The sequence below is a fragment of the Rhagoletis pomonella genome, unplaced genomic scaffold (genome assembly GCF_013731165.1).
Source record: "Rhagoletis pomonella isolate Grant_MI unplaced genomic scaffold, Rhpom_1.0 Rhpom_scaffold_00002, whole genome shotgun sequence".
In the NCBI taxonomy this organism is placed as follows: Eukaryota; Metazoa; Arthropoda; class Insecta; order Diptera; family Tephritidae; genus Rhagoletis; species Rhagoletis pomonella.
The window spans coordinates 52,255,963-52,280,339 of record NW_023458556.1 but is presented as its reverse complement, the minus strand read 5'-3'; the positions used below and the strand labels follow the sequence as shown (position 1 = coordinate 52,280,339).

The window sequence follows — 24,377 nt, the reverse complement described above, 5'->3', positions numbered from 1 at the left end:
ATTATTGGCACATTGAGAATTTTTCACAATACATATGTGCAAAATTTTTTACTTTTATTTTTTTCCACTGCTTTTTTATGAAAATATAATTCATACTACAACAAAAAAATAGAAATTTGTTCTCTCAACTTTGTATAAAACTCAGGAAAATTTAATAAATTTGCATACAAGTTAGCAACATTTTAGTCAGATTTTATTCAAAAATTTCTAAGTGTGTAGTTTTATAGCTCATTTATTTTTGAAGTTGGTTAAAATTCGCCTTGATTCTTGGCAATTTTTTCACCAAATTTCTTCCATACAAATTATGTGTGTAAATATTTTTTGTTTGGAAAAAATTGCGTGAAAGATATTGACAAAAATCAAAGCGAATCTGCTATAAAACAATATACTTAGAATTTTTATGGAAAATCTGATTAAACATTCGCAAACTTGTATGCAAATTTATAAAATTTTCCTTAGTTTTGCACAAAGTTGAGAGATTTTATTTTTAGGGTTTTGTTGTAGTATGAACTATACTTTTATAAAAAATTAGAGGAAAAAAATTTAAGTAAAAAATTGTGCATATATTGTGAGAACTTTCATGCGCCGATAATTTAATGTGGCACTGTAAGTATTCATGATCTGCATTAATTTTTTAGCATTTCTCAAAACTATCGTTATGAAGAATTCAGTCATGTTGATGCACATAATTACTCTAAATATATACATACATAAGCGAGTCCCAGAACGTAAGGGGGATATTTTTTTATATTGCTGTAGGATCACTTAACCCATGCCACTTGTAGCTGCATTCCTATCTGAATTGATATACATAACTTAGGTAGGAAATGAAAAATATCGCCAAGTGAGTTCTTATACTGAGAAAATTTTTATCTGACGGTTTAATATATTCTACACGTCGTTAATGAGTATGATCGACTTGCCAAGGACCAAGCCAGCCTCTAGGCAATCTACGAACTCATGGACGAGATCCAGACTTACTTCGCACCACCACTGGCCCCAACATTGTACTGACAAACTGTTGCCCCATGAATGCCGTCATATAGTTCAACCATCTCCCATTGTAGATGAAGAGCTTCAGCAGCATCGGGAAACCCCTTGTATATGTATGTAAATATATAGATATGTATGTAAATATGTAGGTATAAAGGCAACCATTACGACAAGAACCAATTCTTCACTTGCTTCCATTAAAACCATTTAGCTAACAGCACTCTACCGTTAAACGGCAAGTTCCCGGGGCCTACTGTTATTTGAAATGGACAACAACGGTTCATGGACTAGCCGATTCAGAAGGCGCTTGGTAGCTCTGCTATAGCAAGAATAACAAACGTCCAGGCTTCACAGACGACTGTAATGAAGAAGGCAGATTTCGCAAGCCGCAATGGAAATGAAATAAGCCGCATTCGCAAAGTTACAACTGAAGTGAGATAACCCGTAGGCGTAGAGCTAATTGCCTGTTACGGTAGCTGTTAGATGATGGAGCTGTAGCCAAGATCCGCCTAAAGTTCTACATATGAAACGCTTTGTTGAAACCGAAGACCGACCGTAATATGGATGTCTTCTTGCACTTACTTGAAACGGGTAAATAATTGGTGTAAAATACCCTGTAGAGAAAAACTAAAAATGCCCCGAATGAAATTGTTATCCCTTAATGTCATTGATAAACTAATAATTTAATAATACTAAATTATCTAATTAATAAATTAATACGCTCCATCTCCAATGTGTCTACCATAAACATGCCGATTGTTTGTGCGGAATTAAAATTTTACTGGCGTATTCTGTGTTAGCTATTAATAACAAATAAGATCTAGAGGTGCTCGTGCCTTGCATGCACATACTGCCCATTAATTAAGTTTATAACATAATAAATTTTAGTTTTTTTTTTGTAAATATTCGCGGGAACACACGTGATTGCATGCAACGCAGTCATCTATTGACTGCAAGTTTTTTTTTTGATTGCGCTGTGACCCTGCATTGCCTTTTTTTGCTTAATGAAATGGTCATAAAATTTTATTTATACGAGATAGAATTGTTTAAAAGCATAAATTGTTGCATTTTCGCGATTCGACTTCCTAGAATATTTGCAAAACCATATAAGCATAAATAAAAGGCTTTGCGTGACACATAAACATTTATGTGAGAGCTCACATACATACATACATACATAACATGCAATTCTCTACTTACCTATCGTTCTGATAGATTTCCACGGATGAATTCAATTCAGCCAATTGCTCTTTCAGTAACTGCAAATTCGAATTGACGAAACTCAGTTCTAAGGCGACTGTGTCGCGCAGCTTGCGATTTGTTGTGGCCTGAAAAAAAGATAAATAAATAAAGGATTTGAGATATTTTCTTGTCTTGCAAAGCAGCTGAATTAGATTGCCACAAAATGTATATTGATATGTACATGCATATGTTTGCTTATGGGTAGTACTTACTTTGAAAAGGTTTTCAGCACCAGCGCGCAGTCGCAGCTCCTTATTGATTTCCTGATTTAATTTGCAGCGACGACTCTGCAACTTGCCTCGACATGTGGCCGCACGCGGATCGGAACCCTGCAAAAGCAAAGAACAAAAATTACGAAATTAGGATGTTAGTCATCATACTGTGCGTATAAAAATAAAAATTGTTTTCTATGCTTTCCGCATACGCATAGTACAGTAAAATTAGAACAAAAATTGGCGATTTCTAGATTTCGCCATATAAAAACACCCTCACCGCCTTCTTGATATGTCATAAAAACTGCCAGTTTTGTTTGTATGTGTCTTCCTAATGCCTTATGCCTGATAGCTGCTAGTTGAGGGCGTTCGCAAAGAAAATTTTGAATGCTTTCTTTGCTACTTTCTACTTGGTTGACAGATGCGGTAAGGTCTATTATATGGCAACCCCATTCGATCGCATGTTTGCCTATCGGCCAGTGACCAGTGCTACAATTCTAAATAATTCTGTCCTTGCTCTATTTTGCAAGTCTATATACCCGAAGGTATTTAAGAGTTATTAAATACTAAACCAAATTTAATTTATGTTTCTAGGAGATGGTATACACCAAAACGCTCTAGTATTTGAGGGTTCTAAACACTAGAGTACGTACTATGGTTTAGTAGATTTCTTAATACATAGGTAATCTTTGCTTTTTTATATGAAACATACTTATGTACTAGGTACATATATTGAAATGCTTCGTGATTTCGGGATTTTCAGAAACTTTTCAAGAATTTCTCCGGATGCTTTGGATTTTTCGGGATTCTTCGTGTTTTATTAGTCGAATTTTTTAAGAACTGTAGCGTTTTTTTCGAGACTTTTCTCTATTTTTTTTGACTTTTGTTTCATATTTATCGGCATCTTTCAGGGCTTTTCGGCGCTTTTATATACAAGTACATAAACATACAGATGTATAGATATTTACTTAAATAAAAATGTTATGTTTGCTTAAACGTCCAGATGACCACTAGTGCCAGCTGGCTAACATGATGAGCAACACAAAATATCATACCAAGCTAAACTAGTTAGTAAAAGTGCATGAATATAATGACTACAAAATCCACAATGCAATCGAAAAGCGCTAAAAAATTAACTGCAGTAGTAACAGCAGCTGCAGCAATTGTGTCAGCAACTACGAAACAACAATAACACTATCAAAGTCATACTGAACTTACATCGCTACCTAACAACAAAAGAACAGAGTGGGAGCCATTGACTGACGAATGCCATCGATGGCATGCAAATGGCAACCAACGACAGCGGCGACACTGAAAGCAAAACGGGTCGCGCTATACAAATATGTACATTAGGATGGCCCAAAAATGCATGTAAAAAAAGTAAAGTCGGAATTTTAATGCTCTCATCCCCTAGGATTGTTCTATATCGAAAAAAGTGTACCCCTATTTTTATTTTTATTTTGAAATTAATAAATGTTTAGAGGTCACTCAAAGCACTCAAAGTTTTCCATGTATTTTATGTGGGAGGCAACCACTTTTCGTAGAGATGGTATAGAATTCTTAAAAATCAATAGCTTTCGATCTGTTTCTCTGCAGGAGATTCCCTGTAAAAATACCCAATTGTTTATTTAATAATTTTTTCATAATAACAATAATATATAAAAATACAATGGGGGGGACCAATAAAAAATCGTTGGTATTAAAAAATGGTTAATTAAACAATTGGGTATTACTATTGAAAGTCTCTTGAAGAGAACCCCATATAAAATACATCTAAAACTTTGAGCGCTTTGAGCGACCTCTTAACATTTTTTGATTTCAAAATAAAATAAATAATATAAAAAAAAACTTTTTAATATACAACGCTTTTATAAATGGACTAAAAAGTAGAAAATAATATTTCTCAGTCCCATAGAATTTGTTTTGATAACTTTTGATTTTGAAATTTTAGCAAAAGTCATTATAAACAATCTATGAAATTGAAAATGAAAAACGTGGAGCGCATGCAATACAAAGCATTCGATTTAATTGACCATAGTCAAACTACATAACGTAGACCTAAAATTTCTACAGCGAAAGTAGAACTTTGAAATCGATTTTAAGCGGTCGTTATTCATATACCCACATACATACATACATATATTACTTTCATATCAATTCAAGTGTATTACATGCGCCCCACGCTTTTCATTTTCAATTTCATAGATTGTTTATAATGACTTTTGCTAAAATTTCAAAATCAAAAGTTATCAAAACAAATTCTATGGGACTGAGAAATATTATTTTCTACTTTTTAGTCCATTTATAAAAGCGTTGTATATTAAAAAGTTTTTTTTATATTATTTATTTTCTACTTTTTAGTCCTGTCTGAATAAAAGTTTGCAATAGATATTAAAATAATTCAACGATATTAATAGAAAGGTGCACACACATGCATTTACATATGTATGTACATACAAACGAGCACCAATTAATTTTATTTTAAGAAATGGCGTGTCGTCTATTTCCGCTGTAGCAAACGTACTACATAGGGCGACATCTAGATGTCATCTACCTCGCCCTATTCACTACAGCTGTCGCCCTATGCACTATGCTTTTGTATAGGAACTTTTCAATGCTTTGCTTTGGTGTCGGACACACAACATTGAAAGTTTCTGGATCCACAACATTGAAAGTTTCTGGACGCACAACATTGCAAGTTGATAAAAGCGTTGTAATATAGGGCTATACCTTTTTCGATATAGAACAATCCTAGGGGGTGAGAGCAATAAAATTCCCGCCTTACTCCTTTTGGACCACCCTATTGAAAATACCTACATACATATGTATGTACACAGATAATAGCAACAATATAGCCAAGTGTAAACTAACAAGCCACAACTGACAATTGTGAACAGCAGGCAGGGTTGCCAACTTGCATCAAACTGTGCCATTTCTGGCCCTATTTTACTTCAAATGGCACTTAATTTTTCAATTTTGCACAAATTGTCAAAATGGCACTCTTGAAAAAAGTAATATTTCTATAAATTTTTGTGAAATCCATTGCGTGTACTTCTTTTTCTCAACTAAAATTTTCTAATTTCTTTAGTGTTTACAACTGGCTTATCTTACCTGGGTATTGGACTTTTGTTTTGGGAATGTGTTTCTAATTTTAATGCTAGATAAGGGGAATTTAAAAGAATAACACCTTTTTTTGGCACTTTTATTTTTCTATTTGGCACATTTTGGCACTTTTTTTATCCTTAATATAGCACTTCAAAGCTAAGTATAGTTGGCAGCCCTGTCAGCAAGCAAACCATGAAAATCACTAAACCGATTTTGGTAGTAGGTAAAGTAAATAGAATAACAATAGCAACAAATAGTTGATTGGCGCGAGCACAAATAAAATGTAGCTTATTCGACATACATACATATATACATACGTACCAGTTTTATTGTTGGCATGGTGGCTTGTTAAAAGTTGGCGGCAAGACACCAAAAACTTCAGTTCAGAACACAAAAAAAGGTTGTTGACATTACACAAAAATATTGTTGCCGCGATTTTTGGTAAAGTGATGTTTGCGCACTGAGTATGTATGTATGTATAGCAGAAATACATTCGGGAGGAGCGATCGTTATGTATGTATGTATGTATGTACATATTGGAAACACAATTTTCAAACAGCAATAAAATTATTTTGACCAATTTATAATATTTTGTACTAAACCGTTCAATTTATGCTGAGTTCTTGACAGATCCTTACAAATGGAAACGAATTTTTTTCGACCAGTTTAATTTAAGCTCAATTTTTGTTGTTTTTGAAATCAGCTTGCATTTATGTCGATTTCTTCAAACATGCATAAGTATATTAAACTCCAAAAACCGAAATAAAAATTCGACTAGTTTTTGCCAGTTTCAGTCAAATTCTAAAATGTTTGCTGATTTTTATGTCTACAAATTATTTAATGCCAAAACTAAAATTTTCGACTAGTTTCAGTTAACATCAGTATATTGATTTTCATACCGATTTTGAATATGTGCATATGTCTATATGTATATGCTAATTACTGCATGAAATTTTTATACCCGAGCGCACTTGTGCACAAGGGTATATTAATTTTGTTCACATAACGGTTGTTTGTAACAGCCAAAACGAATCGAGATAGATATAGACAAATGTATACATAAATGATCAGGATGAAAAAAGAAATCGATTAAGCCATGTCTGTCTGTCCGTCCGTCTGTCCGTCTGTCCGTCTGTCCGTGTACACGATAACTCGAGCAAAAATTGAGATATCTTAACGAAATTTGGTATGTAGGTTTCCCTTAATCCAAGGTAGGTTGGTATTGAAAATGGGCGAAATCGGACTTTAACCACGCCCACTTCCCATATAACGGTAATTTCCAGAAATACGAAAACTGCGATATTTTAGTAACTACTAAAGATAATTCACTCAAAATTGATATTTATAATAAGTTTTAGACGAAAAATAAGAATATTATAAATTTTTGGAAAATGGGCGTAGCCACGCCCACTTATGGTTATATGTGTATATCTTGGTAACCGCTGCACCAATTTCTTCCAAACTTGGCACAGTTGTTGGCCTTCGCACACCATACTAAACGGCCGAAAATTTTTAAAATCGCTCAATAACCACGCCTACTTCCCATATAACGGTAATTTTCAGAAATACGAAAACTGCGATATTTTAGTAACTACTGGAGATTATTCGCTCAAAATTGATATTTACAATAATTTTTCGACGAAAAATAAGAATATTATAAATTTTTGGAAAATGGGCGTAGCCACGCCCACTTATGGTTACATGTGTATATCTTGGTAACCGCTGCACCAATTTCTTCCAAACTTGGCACAGTTGTTGGCCCTGGTACAGCATAAAAAATCGCCGAAACTTTTTAAAATCGGACAATAACCACGCCCACATCCCATATAACGGTAATTTAGAGAAATACAAAATCTTCGATAAATCAGTAAATATTGAAGCTAATTTATTCAAAATTGATACTTGCAACAATTCTTTACCAAGAAATACGTTTATGGTAAAATTTTGGAAAATGGGCATGGCACCGCCCACTTATGATCACATATATGTATAGCGGTAACCGTTCTACCAATTTGTACCAAACTCGGTGTGGTTATTGTGCTTGCCACATATAAGCAAAACGTTGAAAATTATTGAAATCGGACTAAAATAACGGCCGCTTCTCATATAACGGTAAATTTCAGAAATGCTTGAAATTTCAATATTTCGAAATTGAAGGACGCTAATTTACTCAAAATTGATACACCCCGGCTTACCATCTAGCGGAAGGTTTCGGAAAGGTGAAAAAACATATTTAATACTTGCGCCGGGTATTTAATGTTCGGCTCCGCCCGAACTTAGACTTTCTTACTTGTTAAGACTAAAAATGTGTTCGGTCACCTTATACTATATTCTGATAAGCAATTAATATTAAATTATTTGGCATGAAGTTTCGAAAGTTAGACAGTTACTTTCGACCAGTTTATACCAGTTTAAATTTTTTTGAATTTAGGATGTCATATATTTTTTAGGAATACATTTTAAACAAATGGTCCTTGTAATAGAATTAAAAGTCCCACTAGTTTATAATTAATATATACATAGTATGTACAGTGTTTCTCATAACTAAATGACACCCACATAGTGACAAAAATGCGTGCTATATTTTTTTTATTATTTAATTTTAATTATTTTAATTTTAATTCTATAACGAAATCCATCTAAATCAAAATTTCAAACTTTAATCAAAATTACACACTTTTTACTCAGAATTTTAGGCTATGCAGTTTTGTAGCTGTAGTATAATAAAGCGCAAGTTTCAAGCTGTTAAAAAATACCATTGATTTTTGGCAATTTTTTTTTGTGCATTCCCCTCCATATAAAAATATTTCGAACATACATAAAAAATCAACGGAATTTTTTAGAAACTTAAAATTTGCACTTTATTATACTAAAATTTAATAAGGTATAAAACTGCGTACCAAACTTTTTTCTAAGAATTCTGATCTTAAAGTTTTGGTGGAAATTTATGTAGTTCAAGATAAGGCGCGTGTCAAACAATTTCGAAGCCAGGTTGCCAATAAATGAATATTTTCAGTTAACGTTTTTATTAATGATTTGTCGCGCACATCATATATTTAACAAGTGTACTAAGAACGGGAATAGTTTTGGTTTTAGGTAACAAAAAACATATAATTTCTGGGTGTATTGCTTGCATATGCAAGACCTAGATATTGACCTAGGGAAGAAAAAACTTCACTGACGCTTAAGAAATGGAAAATGTGAAACAAAAAGCCAAAGTTAAAGCAAAAGAAACCAAGAAAAGAAGCAAGAAAAAGCGAGGCCAGTCGTCGCCACAATTGCACAGTGGTGGTGTCACTGATTTGAATGAAGTCGGCGACAGCGTCCGTCGTCGACTTTTCAACGCTGCTATGTATGTACATATTACGTGCCAGCCGCAAATGTCACGTACCCAGAACGTATTCGTTATTGTTGCAAGACATTGTTGCAGTTGTTGCAGTTGTTGCAGCGCCCGAGCGCTTTGTGCCGCCAACGTCAACGTATGACCACCAGTGTCATCACCAACACCGCACACAATCTCCCCCCCGCACTTTACTTCACTCACTTCTTTGCTGCCAGAGCTGTCATTGCACTCACTATGCAACCAGCACACAATGGATTGCAGTGACCAAGAACCCAACGTCGACGGTTCTTGGACGGACAGACTGTCGGTCATCCATTGTGTTGATCATTTGGTGTTGGCCATTTTTGTTGCAAGAAAAGTTTAACTCTATGCTCTTGTCTACCTTTTATGCTACCTTTGTTTACACACAAATACTTAGGTATACGTGCATGCATATGTATGTAGATAAACACACACACAGTAACTTGATTGCCCACTTGGAACTTATTGCAGCGTGCCATGATGAGATAGTAGTAGAGGGAACACTGTTAAGTTTTTTTCTTCTAAAATATAATGGGAATAAAGGTAGGAGCGCCGTAACTTGTGTTGCGCCCCCAACAACGTGATGTAACCACTTACACATTTACATACAAATGTATACTAGTTTATTTTTGTAGTCGCTTAGTAGCGCTTGGAAGTTTGTTTTGGAAAATACATGAGCTCACGATAAGGTTTTTCAATTTTATAACATTGTCAGTTGAGTTTAATTGCGGAAATAGTTAGATTCAATTAATGTTTGGTGTGAACATACATATGTATGTATGTATGTAGGTGTATACATACTTTTCCGCTTTCCTGCTGCTGGCCTGAGCGCGTAGTTTAGAATACTTAAGTAACAGAATTGAACAGCGTTTGAACTGTGTGTGTCCTAAGCAGGCATCGAAGTGTAGATTCGTAAAATGACTCATAGGTTTGGTTTCAAGATCACCCATTTTCTAATCAATATAAGACTATAATCTTCAGTTTAGTGCTAACTACGAGTACTTAGAAATCAGCCCCATATATTTTTTGAAAAAAAGTGTAAGGAGTCGAACCTCAATTTTCTGTATACAACATTTATGGACATAAATCAAGAAAAAAAAAACGAAAAATTGGCGTAATCCACAAACTTGTATCTACTAATTTTCAAACCGAGTTTTCTGGATCCAGGAAACGTGCGTCTGGCGAAAGGCTGCCGAGTCTGGATAGGTAGGAATTTGACTTGTACCTACATTTACACAGAGTAGTTGTGCCTGTGTAGCGCCAGTCTCGCATAGCAGCCGAAGTCACGGGGCGAAAGTTGGTGAAGGTGGTTATAGTCTCTCTGCGTCCTAAATAGTTGATAATCGGTTAGCCAATTTCCTTGTACGTGGCCGACAACGTTTTTCTGTCTTTTCTGTTCCAAATTTTGCTGGCAGCCGATTTGGAGGATTTTTCACGGCTCTGAACCTTATTGGCGATTGCGATTATGTGCGCAGAGGAAAAAAGCAGGCTGTTTAACCCTTTCAGTACAAAAAATTTGCTACTTAAGCTAAAACTCTGTGCTTACCGGTTAATTTTGGGTCATTGATTTCAAAAATATGTACAATTAAAAATTTAAAAAAATTTAGTTTTACCATTATTTAGCGTCCATTATATTGGACAGCGGTAGCCTAGATTTGTCAACAGGGAAGTGATATTAATAATTTTGCTTTTCCGAAATATATGTGTGTATTTCAAAACTGAGAATAAAATTTAACAACGAAAACATTTAACGAAAAATAGTCAATAGCGGAAATACAGTAAAAGAAATGCGAAAGAAACGTTTCTCAAAACAGTTGTTATTTTAAAAGCAACAGCTATTATTTAAGAAAAAAAAGAGCTTTAAGTACAAAAAAAGTTGGTCGAATATATTGGACGATTGTACTGAAAGGGTTAAAGTAGCAACAAAAATGTTAGGGTTGTTCGCAGTCGGAATTTATACGTCGTAAATTCCCAACTGCCGCCTGACCTCTTTCATTCTGTAGGTTAAAATGGTTGCCGAGAGTTTCGTCCTGAAGACGGTTAGACTAATTGCGAGCGAGATTGGAGGGATAGTCGGTTTTTTTTTAGCATAGGCCATGCATTTCATTGGCGGATGCATATATTGAATAAATGTCAACGTATGGGATCATGGAAACTAGCTAGGTTTGCTGTGGATGTTTCGATATGCAAAAATTTAACAGAAACGGGGAAAGAACATCATCAACATCTCAACATGTTTAATTTGACTGGATTTTGAGGTTTGATCTCGCAATATTACTGACAAAAATCGACCGCTCAGATAATTTGCAGCTCCCCTTTGTCGGATTTCCACAAACAAGGAATCACGTGAGGGACATCCATAGGTCGGGGACCTTAACGAAAAAGTCTACTATTGTCTGGCCCAGGTTTTGCAGCATCTAAAAAAATTACTCAGAATCACCACAGGAGCTAAGTGTTCAATAAAATAGGCATAGCTCGGGCTGAGTAGAGTCTCTAACTATTTGAGAAAGGTAGCTTACTCTGATCCACAAAGCAGAATCAACGTTTATTTCAAACAATTATAGAATATCCGGAAAGAAAAATTTCTAATCATTTGTGCAAACATATTTCATTGTGGTTATTCTTTTGAAAAGCGTAAGTGGAACACCATCACTAGAAGACGACCGAATGCTAAATAGATAAGCTCTGTTACCTATAATATGTGTATAATCAAGCCTTTATAGATACCTGTATAACAAAATGTATAAACAATCTAAAACAATGAGAGGTTGCATGAAAATATTTATAATATGCAGCATTATGTGGTTAAAAAAAATATTAATAAAAAAACGATGATAGGCGTATCTAAATCTCTCTCCAGATGGTAAATACTCAACTTATCACTAGAGCTTTTTAGCGAAATGCGGTCGCGATAAGAGGCTATTGCTTCATTTCCATCAGCAGCGAACAACAAATACCTTACATTGGCATCCGCAAGTAAACAAAGCTGCCGCAATTGCAAACTTAGTATGCGATAAGCTAAGAATACACAAGCCGACAAGCGCATTGCAGTGTTGCAAATAATGTCCACTGGGCGCCAGTGTTGCCAGTTTCGTAATTTTCCGGCTAGATTTAGCCGATTGCGATAGCAAACAGCCGGAGAAAATTTGGTTCAGCCGATTTGTTCGCCGTTTTGCAAAAAAAAAACTTGCCGTTTTTTGCCGATTTTGCTATAAATAAACTAAGGAAAAATAGCCAAAACTTGCTAAAATGTCGCGTCCCACTTTATATTTGGGTCGCTATATTTTTTCCAAAGAAGGCCCTAGCGGTGATTGTATTCATACAATTTTTGTTACGAATGTATTAAATTTAACTCTCTCGGAAGACAATAACTGTGAATAATTGTATCAGGCATGTGAGCAGGTCGTTAAAAACGGGAACGGCCCAAAAAGTTCTGGCAACACTGCTGGGCGCTGGGTCTGTTATGTATGTATATGAGTATGGAGTAAAATGTTGCAGGCTGCGTTGGTGCCGCCGAAGCGGAAATAATTCGCGCAGACACGTGATTGTGATGCCATTCTACGGTAAAACATAATAAAGATTGCATTCGATATACATTGTACATACATACATTTACATACACACACATATGTACATTAGGGTGTCTCACCAAACAAAGTTGTGGTTTTCCACCGGAATTACACTTTTTTTTTTTAATTTAAACTTCCGCCAAAATATTTCGGAAAAATATTAAGATTTACGTAAGCTGAACCGATTTGAAAATATCTCAAAAAATCGTATTATTTTGATTCTGTTGATAAAATTTTTAAACATTTTATGTAGGCCTTTTAAACTTACACTCTTCTATCATGTGGGATGATTTTTTGGAAATAATATTGTTTGAAACTTATTTTACTTATAAAAAAAAATCTTAATATTTTGGCGGAAGCCTTAAAATATAATAAGTTGTATAATTCCGATGGAAAAACAGTACCGATTTAACCTAATGTAAATACATATTACATATGGGTCGGCCGCTGTGGTGTAGTGGTAAGCAGTGCGCGCTTTCACACATCAGCACCTGGGTTCAAGCCCTGGTCAAAGCAACATCCCAAAAAATATAGAAAAAGGTTTTTTCTTAACAGCGGTCGTCCCTCGGCAGGCAATGGCAAACCTCCGAGTGTATTTCTGCCATGAAAAACAGCTTCTCATAAAAATACCATCGCCGTTCGGAGTCGGCGTAAAACTGTAGGTCCCTCCGCTTTGTGTGACAACATCAAGGCGCACGCCACAAGTCGGAGGAGAAGCTCGGCCAAACACTAACATATGTGTAAGCGCCAATCTATTATTATTATTATTATTAATACATATTACATACATAGGGCTGTACAGCAATGTGTTGCATGCAATGATAATGCAGTTATTTGTATGCACAAAGTTGCTTTATTTAGTAGGGCTCACTCGCACTTCACCGCTTCTTGGCCTGTTCGTGCTGATAAATAATTAAATTTGATGCTAATTTTTCTACATTTTCCAATTCATTCCATCCGTTGATGGGACAAATCGTTTCATTGTAGTGTTTGTTGATGCTTCGATGGCGAATTGCGAACTCGCTAGCTGGTATTTGGCGGTAAAATCAGCGATTGCACGCTTGTCAGACAAAATTGATATTTCTCGCCTCTTGAGGTGGCTGTGCGTGTGTGGCATTTTCTGTTTTTTTTTTTTGTCTTTCGTATAAAGTGGTTTTTTCTATACCATACACCAAATTTGGAGTTTACTAGTTTGAAAAATAAATTTAACGGCGATCCAAACCAAGTTTACTGCGAACTTATAACAGACTCTACTCAATAAAGCCCATTGATTTTTCTAGAGAAACCGATTGAACCCAAATAACAAACTTTGGTAATGAAAAGTCTAAATTTCTTCCTCGTTTTTAAATCAACCGAAGTAGACACTATCTCCTAAAAGGATTGGCGAGAAACTCTGAACAAGGTTTTCTCGTCTGCTTAGAAAAATTGAGGAGACTCTATTAAACTATTGAACCTTCAGCTAAGGAGAAGGTCTATTCACACAAAAACTCAAGAATTTATGCAGAGTGAATATACAACTTAGACAAATACGGGATAAAGTGAAGGTTTGGGAAGATGTATTAAATGCTCGTCTCAGCGTACTGCGAGTGAATCGTCTGACTATTTCAATGGCTAAGTTCAAAGCCCAATCCTTTGACGTCACGATTTCTTTCAATGACTTTTAGGTTCAGCAAATTGATGAAACGATTAAAATAAAGCCGCTGCATTTAAGTGGGGAATACTGTACACTTTTGCATCAAGAGCAGTGTCATGCGTTGTAGAGAATGCTCCCGTACAGCTTACGGCGATTGTCCTTTCAAGTTTGACAAATAGATTTCCTACGCTATTGAATGAGAGTCTGCTCCAACTAATGCATCGAGGTATAGATCCAGAGAGGATATCTCTTGGCGATAGACCCACATTTTAGAAAAATACCTAAATGCCCGAGAATGCTTTGGACGTCTTATACTTAAAGTGAAGAGAAATTTTAGCATGTTTGGTTAATTTTCTTTGTATAAAAAATGTTTATTATTTTTGTATGAAAATATAACTTACTATTAAAAAAAAAAACATGTAAATCGAAATTTGAAACTTTATCAAAATTTGAAACTTTCTAATCAGGTTTTGAGTAAGTAGTTTGGTAAGTTTGGTTTTTTATTCGCGCAGTTTCTTTCATAAAAAAATTGCTAAAAATCGACAGTAAGTCCTAGGTACTTAAAACTATATTGCACTAAAATTGATTGGGCTACAAAACTGCATACTCAGAATGTTTTTGGGAAATCTAATTAAAAAGCCCAAAATTTTGATGAAGCTTTGTACAATTTTTGGTAATTTTTGTACAGATTTCGAAATTTTGACTTATATAGATTTGGTTTGGTAAACAATAGCCACATAATGGTAAAATGTCTCTTCCCTATTAATATTTTCGACGCTGTAGGATTCAGGCAGAAAAGGGTCGTAAAAAGCCCAAGCAATCGATAATTTAACTCAAACCGCAATTGAACATTTGTAGCCTAAATCTCACAAATGCTAGAGCATCAAACGTATTAATTATTGACGTTAGTTATGATAAAGGTCAGCAACGAACGATAAAGAAAGCCAACAGTTACATAAGTAAGAGAAATTCTAATAGATCCAATTCCTTGTGCTGATAAGTACAAAGCAAAGGCTTTAAATTCATAAAAAAAAATAAAAAAATACCAACCAAACTTGACAAAATTTTCCACTACTTATCTCTTTTACATACTTAAGTGTTTTGCATTTAAATTTATTTCAAATCCACTACACTTAGAATTTCTGTTTAGGGTAATTAATATTCGTATTTAAAAATCTGTGCATCTCTCTTTTCATGGAAACTGCTGCTGCTACTAACTCAACATTTTCAATGCATAGGCTTGCGTCATGCATTGCCAGGTGGTCTGCGTTGCAGCTTTATCGGAAACTAAGCGGCAGCATTGGATTGACATACTCAGCCTGCATATTCATAAAGAATGTGGCAACTCCATTAACGTAGTACCATTAGAATAAAAAGAAAGCTAAGCAATATAAGTGTGAGGGTAACCTACCACACAAGGTGGATGTAAAGCCTACATACATATGTATGTCTATGTCTACATAAGTTCATTTTTATACTGAAAGCATATTCAATTTTAAATACACCTTTATGTGAGCTTACACTAGTCAATACATACATATGTGCATTAATTGCATTGACTTAATATGCATTAAGTTCTTCATGCATAAATATTTATTGGGAGCACTGCCACTCTTCTTTTCATTCAGTTTATTGTGAAATGATGTGAATGTGAAAAGATCTCTTGGGCATTGTCGGAGCTTACGCACAGCACGAAGGAACTCAATTAAAAACTCTCACTAAAACGAATATCTTAGTAGATGCCCTGAAGTGAAAATTGCCGGTGAAATTTAATATACATAGCTCTTAACTTCGGAGTAAACTAAGTAGGTTTGTAGGTAGTCTCTGAGTGCTTAGGTCCAAATACTCTAGATATACATATATTTCGAGCAAGGAAATTAAATATTAATTAAACAAATTATAATATCAAATAGAATGCTTTAAAAATGTTTTATAATTCGTTCTTTAAATGGTAAAATTTGCTTAAATTTAACTTTTTTACTTCACGTATTTTACACCAGTTTTGCTCGATGGGAAACTTTTCAGTATTTTTAAATAGACGACCAGTGAAGAATGAAAGTACATAGGTGCTTCTGTCGAAGGTAATACAAGTTACCTGACTATGCCCGTCACTGGTACGCAACCCCATACAGGGGCTTAAAGTAGGCTGAGCGAGTGGAGCGGGTCGAAATACTTATCTGGGCGTCATACCAAACTTCGAGGCCTTTCAGTGCTGCAAGCAACTTGTTAGAAAATCGTGGGGTATAAATTTATGCGTTGTTGTTCGTCCAATTATGTGTTATGGCTCGCTAGTTTGGTGAACAAAGCCACAAACCCAATAAAACAGAGGGCAGCTAGCATTGTGGGTGCAATGAAACCGTCCAAGAACCATCGTTGCCCACTTAAAGGCTCCGAGCGCCGAATTTCTATACGGATGAATAAAAGGGCATATTATGCTAGTTAGGGGATTCCCTTAAACTCGTAGAGTCTTAAACTGTGCAAAACTCGTAAGTTTACGAGGCTGTTACGGGAACGCTCCCCTTTTGCAAAAAAAAAAGGGTTTGTGAATACATTTTTGTTTCGCAGTATTTTTCATAACTGCCAGTCAGTTCGAATGAAAGTTAAAATATAATTAAAAAAAAATAATAAATGCGAGAATTAGCAGGAGTCATTATTGACTCTATAACCGACTGGTAGACAGAATTCGATATGTCTTCCTAGCACTAAATATCCCTGAAACACCAACGCATCCCATATAGGCGACAGGGGAGGGTTATAGGCTTTCTTGGTTACGCTAGTAGTACGAAGAGCTGCACCAGACAGAAATAAAGCTGATGTCACATAAAACTTTTGCTTCGCTTTACGTGACAGATTCGCTTTGACAGATAAGATGAATTGTATGAAAATGCACAAAGCATGCCACATAAATCGTTGAAGCGGCAGCGCGAAGCGAAAAGATGGTCAACTCCCATCTTTTTGCGCGCTTTGACAATCAGCCGGTTTAATATTTATTTTGTTTCGTCCAAATTCGGGTTTTCATGCAGAAACATAAAACTTAATTACATTGCTGATAATTTTAAATCAAAATAATTAAAATCCACAGCAACTTTGATGAGTAAAAAAGCGGTACAACATTGTTTTCTTGGCGTTCATTGTGGCATACCTTTTGCGTCTGGCGCTTTGCTGGCAAAGTTATAAATGTCACGCAAAGCTACAAAGTTTTATCTGGCATCAGCTTAAGAGTTTGCTATTGCGTATGATCATCGCAGAGCTTGACAACGGTGTACCGATTTTTTTTGAAATTTCGATACATGTATAAAGGGGACGTGGCACTTCCCATACAAACCGAATTTTTTATACCAGAACCATTGCGCTCCGTGATACGACATTTAAGTTAATTCGTCTGAAATAAGTCTATGTGGTATATTAGATTTCTGTAGAATAATGACACGCAACCATTTCTGCCATGAAAAACAGCTGCTCATAAAAATACTAGGCATGGGCTCCGTTTCCCAAAAATCAGTTTTTTGATGAATCGCGGTTTTTTATTCAGGTAGTAAACCATTTAAAAACAACTGGATTAAAAACTTGATCTTTTCGGTTTAGAGAAAAATCCGAATTTTAAAAATATTTATTACAAAAAACGAGCATCGATATAAAATCAAATTAAATTTTCACTTACAATTATTATAAGAGGATATAAAACTATTTTTCCTTTTTTATTTAAATTTACCTACTGGTGCATCGCAAATTACATAAAAACGATCTTTTCATAACAACAACTTTTTAAATTTATTCATAAAGACACATAATAATTTGTTTATTCCTTTTATAACATACATAATACACACAGCGGACCGGCTTGACGGTTTGTAGCGTGGCGCAGCGACCTTAAGAAACTTGTTTATGCCTATTATTTCAGTACAGCTAAGTGAAAGGTTATCGTTACATACTCTGCCGCCTGAAGAAAGTAATTAAGAGTGTTTCACTTGCTTATATTTCCAAAAACAAATTAGCCACTTACTTTTGAATGGATTTTGCTTATCAAAAGCATCAATAATTGATGGCTGACTAGGTGTGGAAGAGCAGTGAAGCATGTAGAGTGCGAATAAGTTTGAAATCGCTTACTTAGTTGGAACACACATTTATAACTTCTTCAGTACAATTTTCCGGACTCATTCCACATATATGTAAATACGCCACAAAACTTACAGTTAAAGTTGCTGGGGAATGTAAAAACCGAATTTTCGGGTTTCGTTTTAAAAGAAAAACAAAAACGATTTACACCAAAAATAATGAAAAAGATCATTAAGCAAACTAAAAAAAAACATTTTTGGAAACACCGATCTTATTTTCACATTCCTAAAAAATACAATCACTGTTCGGAGTCGGCGTAAAACTGTAGGTGCCTCCCCTTCGGAGGAGAAGTTCGGCCAAACACTAACACTTTTGTAAGCGCCAATGTGTTATTATTATTTGTAAAATAAACGTTAATTTTAAAAAATACCTTTGTCTTGAAGGTTACAGCTTTTTATTGGAAATACAGTTTTTTCTTGGGTATTCACAGTTTTTGAAAAAATTATGGCAACACTGATAATATAGAACATTTGTCAAACTTGTCACAAAGTTTCGCCGCAGAAAAGGAAGTAGAGCTAGTTATTCGATGCAGAATGGTTCTACTAAATGCAAAGGTAAGCATATTGAAGTTATAGAAAATATGTGTATATCAACTGCTAGCTTCATTATAAAAATTTAATATTTTTAAATACGGGTATTTATGATTTTCCTACACCTGAAAGGGCATAACCGCAACAAATAGACGCAAGCAAATAATTAATTCAAAAATAAACATATATAAGTAAAAGCTATATATGTTTATTTTTGTAAGAAAACCGGCAACAATAAGTATTTAAGTGTAAAATATGTAGTGGAGATGGGCAAAAAAAAAATTTTATTTGAGTTGTGATGCTAAAAATAGCGAAGCTATCGAATGACAGCAAGGAGTTAAGACTTGATAAAAGCAACGACAAGGTAACCACGCAGCTTGTTTTTATGTACACATTTATTGTGTATTGTATAGGAATAAGTACAAAATAAATAAACACAATTAATAAAACAAATAAGCTGGTTGAGACACACCTACACGACTATTTATGTTCTAAAGACCGACCACTGTTGGTACACGAGCGCGTAGAATGTGCCATGAAGAAGACATACGTACATATGTATGTACATAACTACTAAAATGTTGGAGTGATGAGCTTTTAGGTATACTTGTCAGGTAGGTATGTACATAAGTATGTATATATATTTTGATGCAATTGCCTATTAATTGTAGCTTCTTTATTAACTACAATATCAATCGGAATGTGTTCCGAAGTAAATGGACTTCTGTCCCCTGTTTGATTCCATACAATCGTCCGCTCCCCAAGCTTGCGCACTTGTGCCACTGCAGCACCAAAGATAGTTATCGAAATGAGGGCCTTCTATTTTAAGTTCAAAAGAAAGGACACATTTAAAACCAAAGGGATCACAAATGGATTGGGAATGGACATGGGCGTAGCCAGGTAGGGCCAGGGGGGTACTCGAGCCCCAAATTTTCCTTATATATATATAAAATAGTGCCCTGAAATGCCAGCTTAATAGGGTCGAGCCCTCCCCCAAATTTCATTCTGGCTACGCCGATGGGAATGGATATCAATGCGAATATCTCTGTCTTCCAATTGAAATTCTCTGACCAAGAGCAAGCAACATTTTTAGATCAAACCAAACATCGAGGCAGCCTGGAAATGACTTTCAGTCCTACACCCGATATTTGCTAATTTTAACCCGCGAATGGTTTTGTAGAAGGTTTAACACATTGATTTCCATGCCGCATGTTTTTTCTCGACACCTAATAAATATTTTGGTGCCACTATCCAATTTTTTATGTTTTCAGAGTAATCTGATATTCGCAAAACATTTTGTTCTAATTTTCATAGTGCGACGATAATTTTTGTTTGTTTTATGATAAAAACTATGGCGCACAATTTATGTCTGATGAAAACTTGCTGCAGTTCTGATGAAGAGTTTGGTCAAAATCGCTTGGTACTCACATGCTACAGTGGCAGGAATAAATATCATCTCGGACAATCAGTCAGCAGAAAGAACTGTAGACTCATTCGAAACGACATATAGTCGGCTTGTTGACGGCTGAAAAATTGTATTGAACCAATTAAATAGGTATGTACAACAGGGTCTCATTATGGTGGGTATTGGGCCACGAGGCGTTTAATGTCAACGAAAGGGCTGAAACTTTCCCAAATCGTGGGCCAAACGGGGCCTAAAAATACATATGCCTATCAGTAGTTCGTAAAAATTATACACAGCAAAGCTGCTACGTACATGGGGGAACTCAATGGCGCAGGTACTCTAATAGATTCATAACTACCTCCGGAAGACGAATCTAAACTACTTCTGTACTTTTTTGTATGTATGTATGGCTATATGTATGTAGGTATATCTATAACCGGAGAAAACTTAAAGGAGATACGCGACAGCTTAGAAGAAGCCATTGGGATGATATATTTATACGGGCCGCAGCACGCGAAATAGCTATTAACCAGAAAGCTAGAGATTGGCTCTGAAAACAATGCTTACACCAATTGGATTCGTTATTTTTGTGGTGTAGACCAATGTTATTTGAATGGCTATGCAAAATATTAAAATGCAGTTTTAATTTCCAAGTTGGAGGTAGGACATTTAAATATTCTACTATAAAAAATATTGTTGGCAATTACGTGATTGGCCAAAAGTAAAATTTGACTATCGCAAAACGATGCTAACGTCTGAAGTTCGTTAGGTTGAGATCTTAGATGGATAACCTGAAATTCTGCTTCAGTATTATTAATCGCATGTATTAACAAATAAAAAAAGTAGTTTTTTCACCTTTCCGAAAACTACCGCTGCATGGTAATCGGGTGTGGTTTTACCCCTATTCAAACATCTTCGATAGAACGTTCAGTTAGACATAATGAGATAGACTTATATAGTTATATGTGGGCGGCATTACGCCCATTTTCCAAAATTCCATAATAATGTTTCTTCTTTTCAAGGGAATGTTGTTAATTTAAATTTTGAGTAAATTAGCGTCCTTAAACTTCGAAATATCGAAGTTTTAAGCATTTCTGAAATTTACCGTTATATGAAAAATGGGCGTAATTTTAGTCCGATTTCAATTTTGAACAAATTAGCTTCAGTATAGCTGATTTATCGAAGATGTCGTATATCTCTAAATTACCGTTATATGGGATGTGGGCGTGTTTTTTCTTAATTTTTAGCCGTTTCTTTTTCGTTTAAAAATAATTGTAAATATACATTTTGAGTGACAAAGCTTCATTAGTTACTAAAATTGCGTATTTCTGAAAACTACCATTATATGGGAGGTAGGCGCGGTTATTGCGCGATTTTGCCGATTTTCAATATCATCCGTCCTACGCTGAAAAGAAATACCAAGTTTCGCGTTAAGATATCTAATTTTTTACTCGAGTTATCGATTGATCGTTTTTTTTCATTCTGATCATTTATGTATACATATGTCTATATCTATCTCGATTCTTTTTGGCTGTTACAAACAACCGTTATGTGAACATAGTTATATATATATAGTTGTACAAAAGTGCGCCCGCGCATCAAAACGAAGACACTGTGCCTCAATAAATAATAGAGAAGCTTAATAGCGGAATAAATGAAGATGCAATTTGGTATTACAATTGTTGAATATATAATTATATACATAGTACATACACACTTATTTGTGATTGTAGGGTAATATTAATTCTCAGTCAAACAGGAACTTACTTCAGACAGTAATTACCGAGTACTTGAAGTTAATGCAAATAAATCTCATTGAGTTTAATTTCAAAGCATTAAATGGTAATTAGAAATAGAAAAAGAAAAAATAGAATTAACTCTTTTTTTTGTAATTTAACGCTAAGCGAAATATAAATATGTATATAAAGTGCTAAGAAAATAAAACGAGAATGCAAATCACTAAATAATGGCACATTTCTCAGTCATGGGAATAAACTTACAAAACAATAAAAAAAAATTTAATGACAAAAGTTACTTCGATGCCATTTAAACAATTAAAAATTTAATATTTAAATCTGAGGGTTATTTAAAAGCTTCAAATAGAGTTTGCAAACAAAATACATATATTATGAAGATGAACGGAGTTTACTAAATGATAGCAGCGATTAATCAACGCTGAAAATGGGTTAAAGTTGCTTTGGGCTAGAACTGCTTCTGCGCGGCGGCCATACATACATATGTATGTACATATGTATATTATTTAATATTTTTTACATTCCCTGAGGCAGTCGACTGCTGGGCTTGAAAATTTTCGTTACTATCGAAAATTACATGCCTAATACTAAGTAAATTTACTTTTTAATTGCTTTTCGCTAAACTTGGGAAAAATTTAGTTACTCACAAAAGTTTAAAGTTCAGTTTATAACTTTGCTAGTTGCTTACAAATTCCAACCACTTGGCAAAATAAATACCTACAAAAGCTTAAGTTGCACATTGAGTTATGAAATACCAAATAAAAAAAAAATTCAACTGCTTTGCATTCCGTACTAATCGTGGCCCAACATTCGAAATTCCATTGAAATCGAAACTGATTTCTGCGGGCGCTTCTGCTTTTTGCCCACAATAGTCGGGCAGTGAATTACAAATGACAGATTAAAAAGCGACTGGCTATAGTGGGTGCTTATTAGGTATTTTTGGCATTCAACGCAGAGAAAATGACATAAATTTGTATGAAAAATTGTAGCAAAGGAGATGTTTAGTTTGTCTGCGCGGAATGGCAAATTAAGCTGATGGAAATTACCAAACGTAGCTGATAGCGGTAGCTACTTAATTGAATAACTGCCTACAAAGCAAATAACTTACTCACGCAATACGAAGGCTGCTGATTGCGAGTTATAAATTTCGGATTGCGTAAAAGCAATCGACATATTTAAGCCTTTGGTAGCCGTTAAACACAGCATTAAACTGTTCGTCAAACAAGAATGTTGCAGAAGACAACAGCGCTTTATTAGGTTGGGTACAAATCGCTCAAAGCTCAAAACACTTCAATATTTTAGCCAATCTAAAATGCTATTCAATTTCACAAATATGTGGTATCCACAAATCTTAAAAGCACATTTCGGAAGGCAGAACCCACATAAATAAACTAACTGTTTATGAATGAAATAATGTGCTCTACACCCATCGAGACGGAGGGCTCAGCAACATTGAAGTTGACATCGTCGTCTAATCATTTCGGCAGTGTAGTTGTTTGGATACACTCTATGTTGGAAAAATTTTCTGGTGAAATTCAAAAGATATCACGATGTGCTGAGCAGTAAAGCTGGTAGAGTTGGGGCTGTGGGGAACAAAGATATTCAGGCATAGCTAAATTTTATGAAATATTCCGATAGAAAATAAATCTACGTACGAAATCTATGACTACAGAAAACCTTAATTTTAGCACAGGTTCGGTTCGAAAGCTGAATGGAATGGGGAAGAGGCCACCAGTTTTTAACTTAGGGATCCAACATGGAATCCTGGGTAGCTACATTATTAGTTTATTCCAAAGAGCTTGAAATTCGTGAGTCCCAACGGTTGGCAAACAACGCCAGCATGCTGCGAGCTGAAGTTGGGGGTATCAGTGAGACTGTAGGAGTTAAAAAATGCAAGGTGGAGCTACTCTCGGTGACATACCTGTGTTTCCGGTCATACAAATATAGACAAATATAAAAATCCTGGACTTTGTAAAATCAGCAAGGAAGAGATGGTCAGGGATCCAGATTTTGGACTCACTGCATTAGCAAAATCACCGTGGATCTGAAAGCGTTTTGGATTGCAGGAAATATCGCCCACACTTAGGAAAATATGTTTCTAGAATAGGACTTCCGAATTCCCGAGCCTGACTTCCTTAAGACATAAGGCCTTCAAGGATTAGATAATACATAAATAATAATAAGCGGCGAAATTCATAAGCAGTGCAAAATAGATTGACTAAACTCCAAAAGCATTGCTTTGTGGTTAATCGGACTAAGTTGGCTTGATGGTATATGGTCTTAAAAAAGAATAATTCCACCATCCTGAAACGGTCAAAAGAATGGAAGTTTATTTGTTTTATTTTATATAAGAAAAAATGATTCTGTGGCGGCAACGCTATGTTAAGTATACTTAACTTTTATTTCTTAAAAAATTTCTCATGGCACCCTTATAATTTTGCTAACCTCGCAATA

At 35.1% G+C, this 24,377-nt stretch overlaps 1 protein-coding gene across 1 annotated transcript in view; it reads right to left on the bottom strand.

Annotated features, from left to right (window-relative positions):
* Positions 1–24,377, bottom strand: part of LOC118753710 (rhophilin-2) — a 149,765-nt gene that overhangs the window by 19,164 nt on the left and 106,224 nt on the right. Inside the window, exons 2-3 of the mRNA XM_036488581.1 lie at positions 2,448–2,564; positions 2,194–2,321 (exon numbers count right to left, since the gene is read on the bottom strand). Of these exons, the coding sequence (XP_036344474.1) occupies positions 2,194–2,321; positions 2,448–2,564 (245 nt within the window). The remainder of the gene's footprint in view (positions 1–2,193; positions 2,322–2,447; positions 2,565–24,377) is intronic.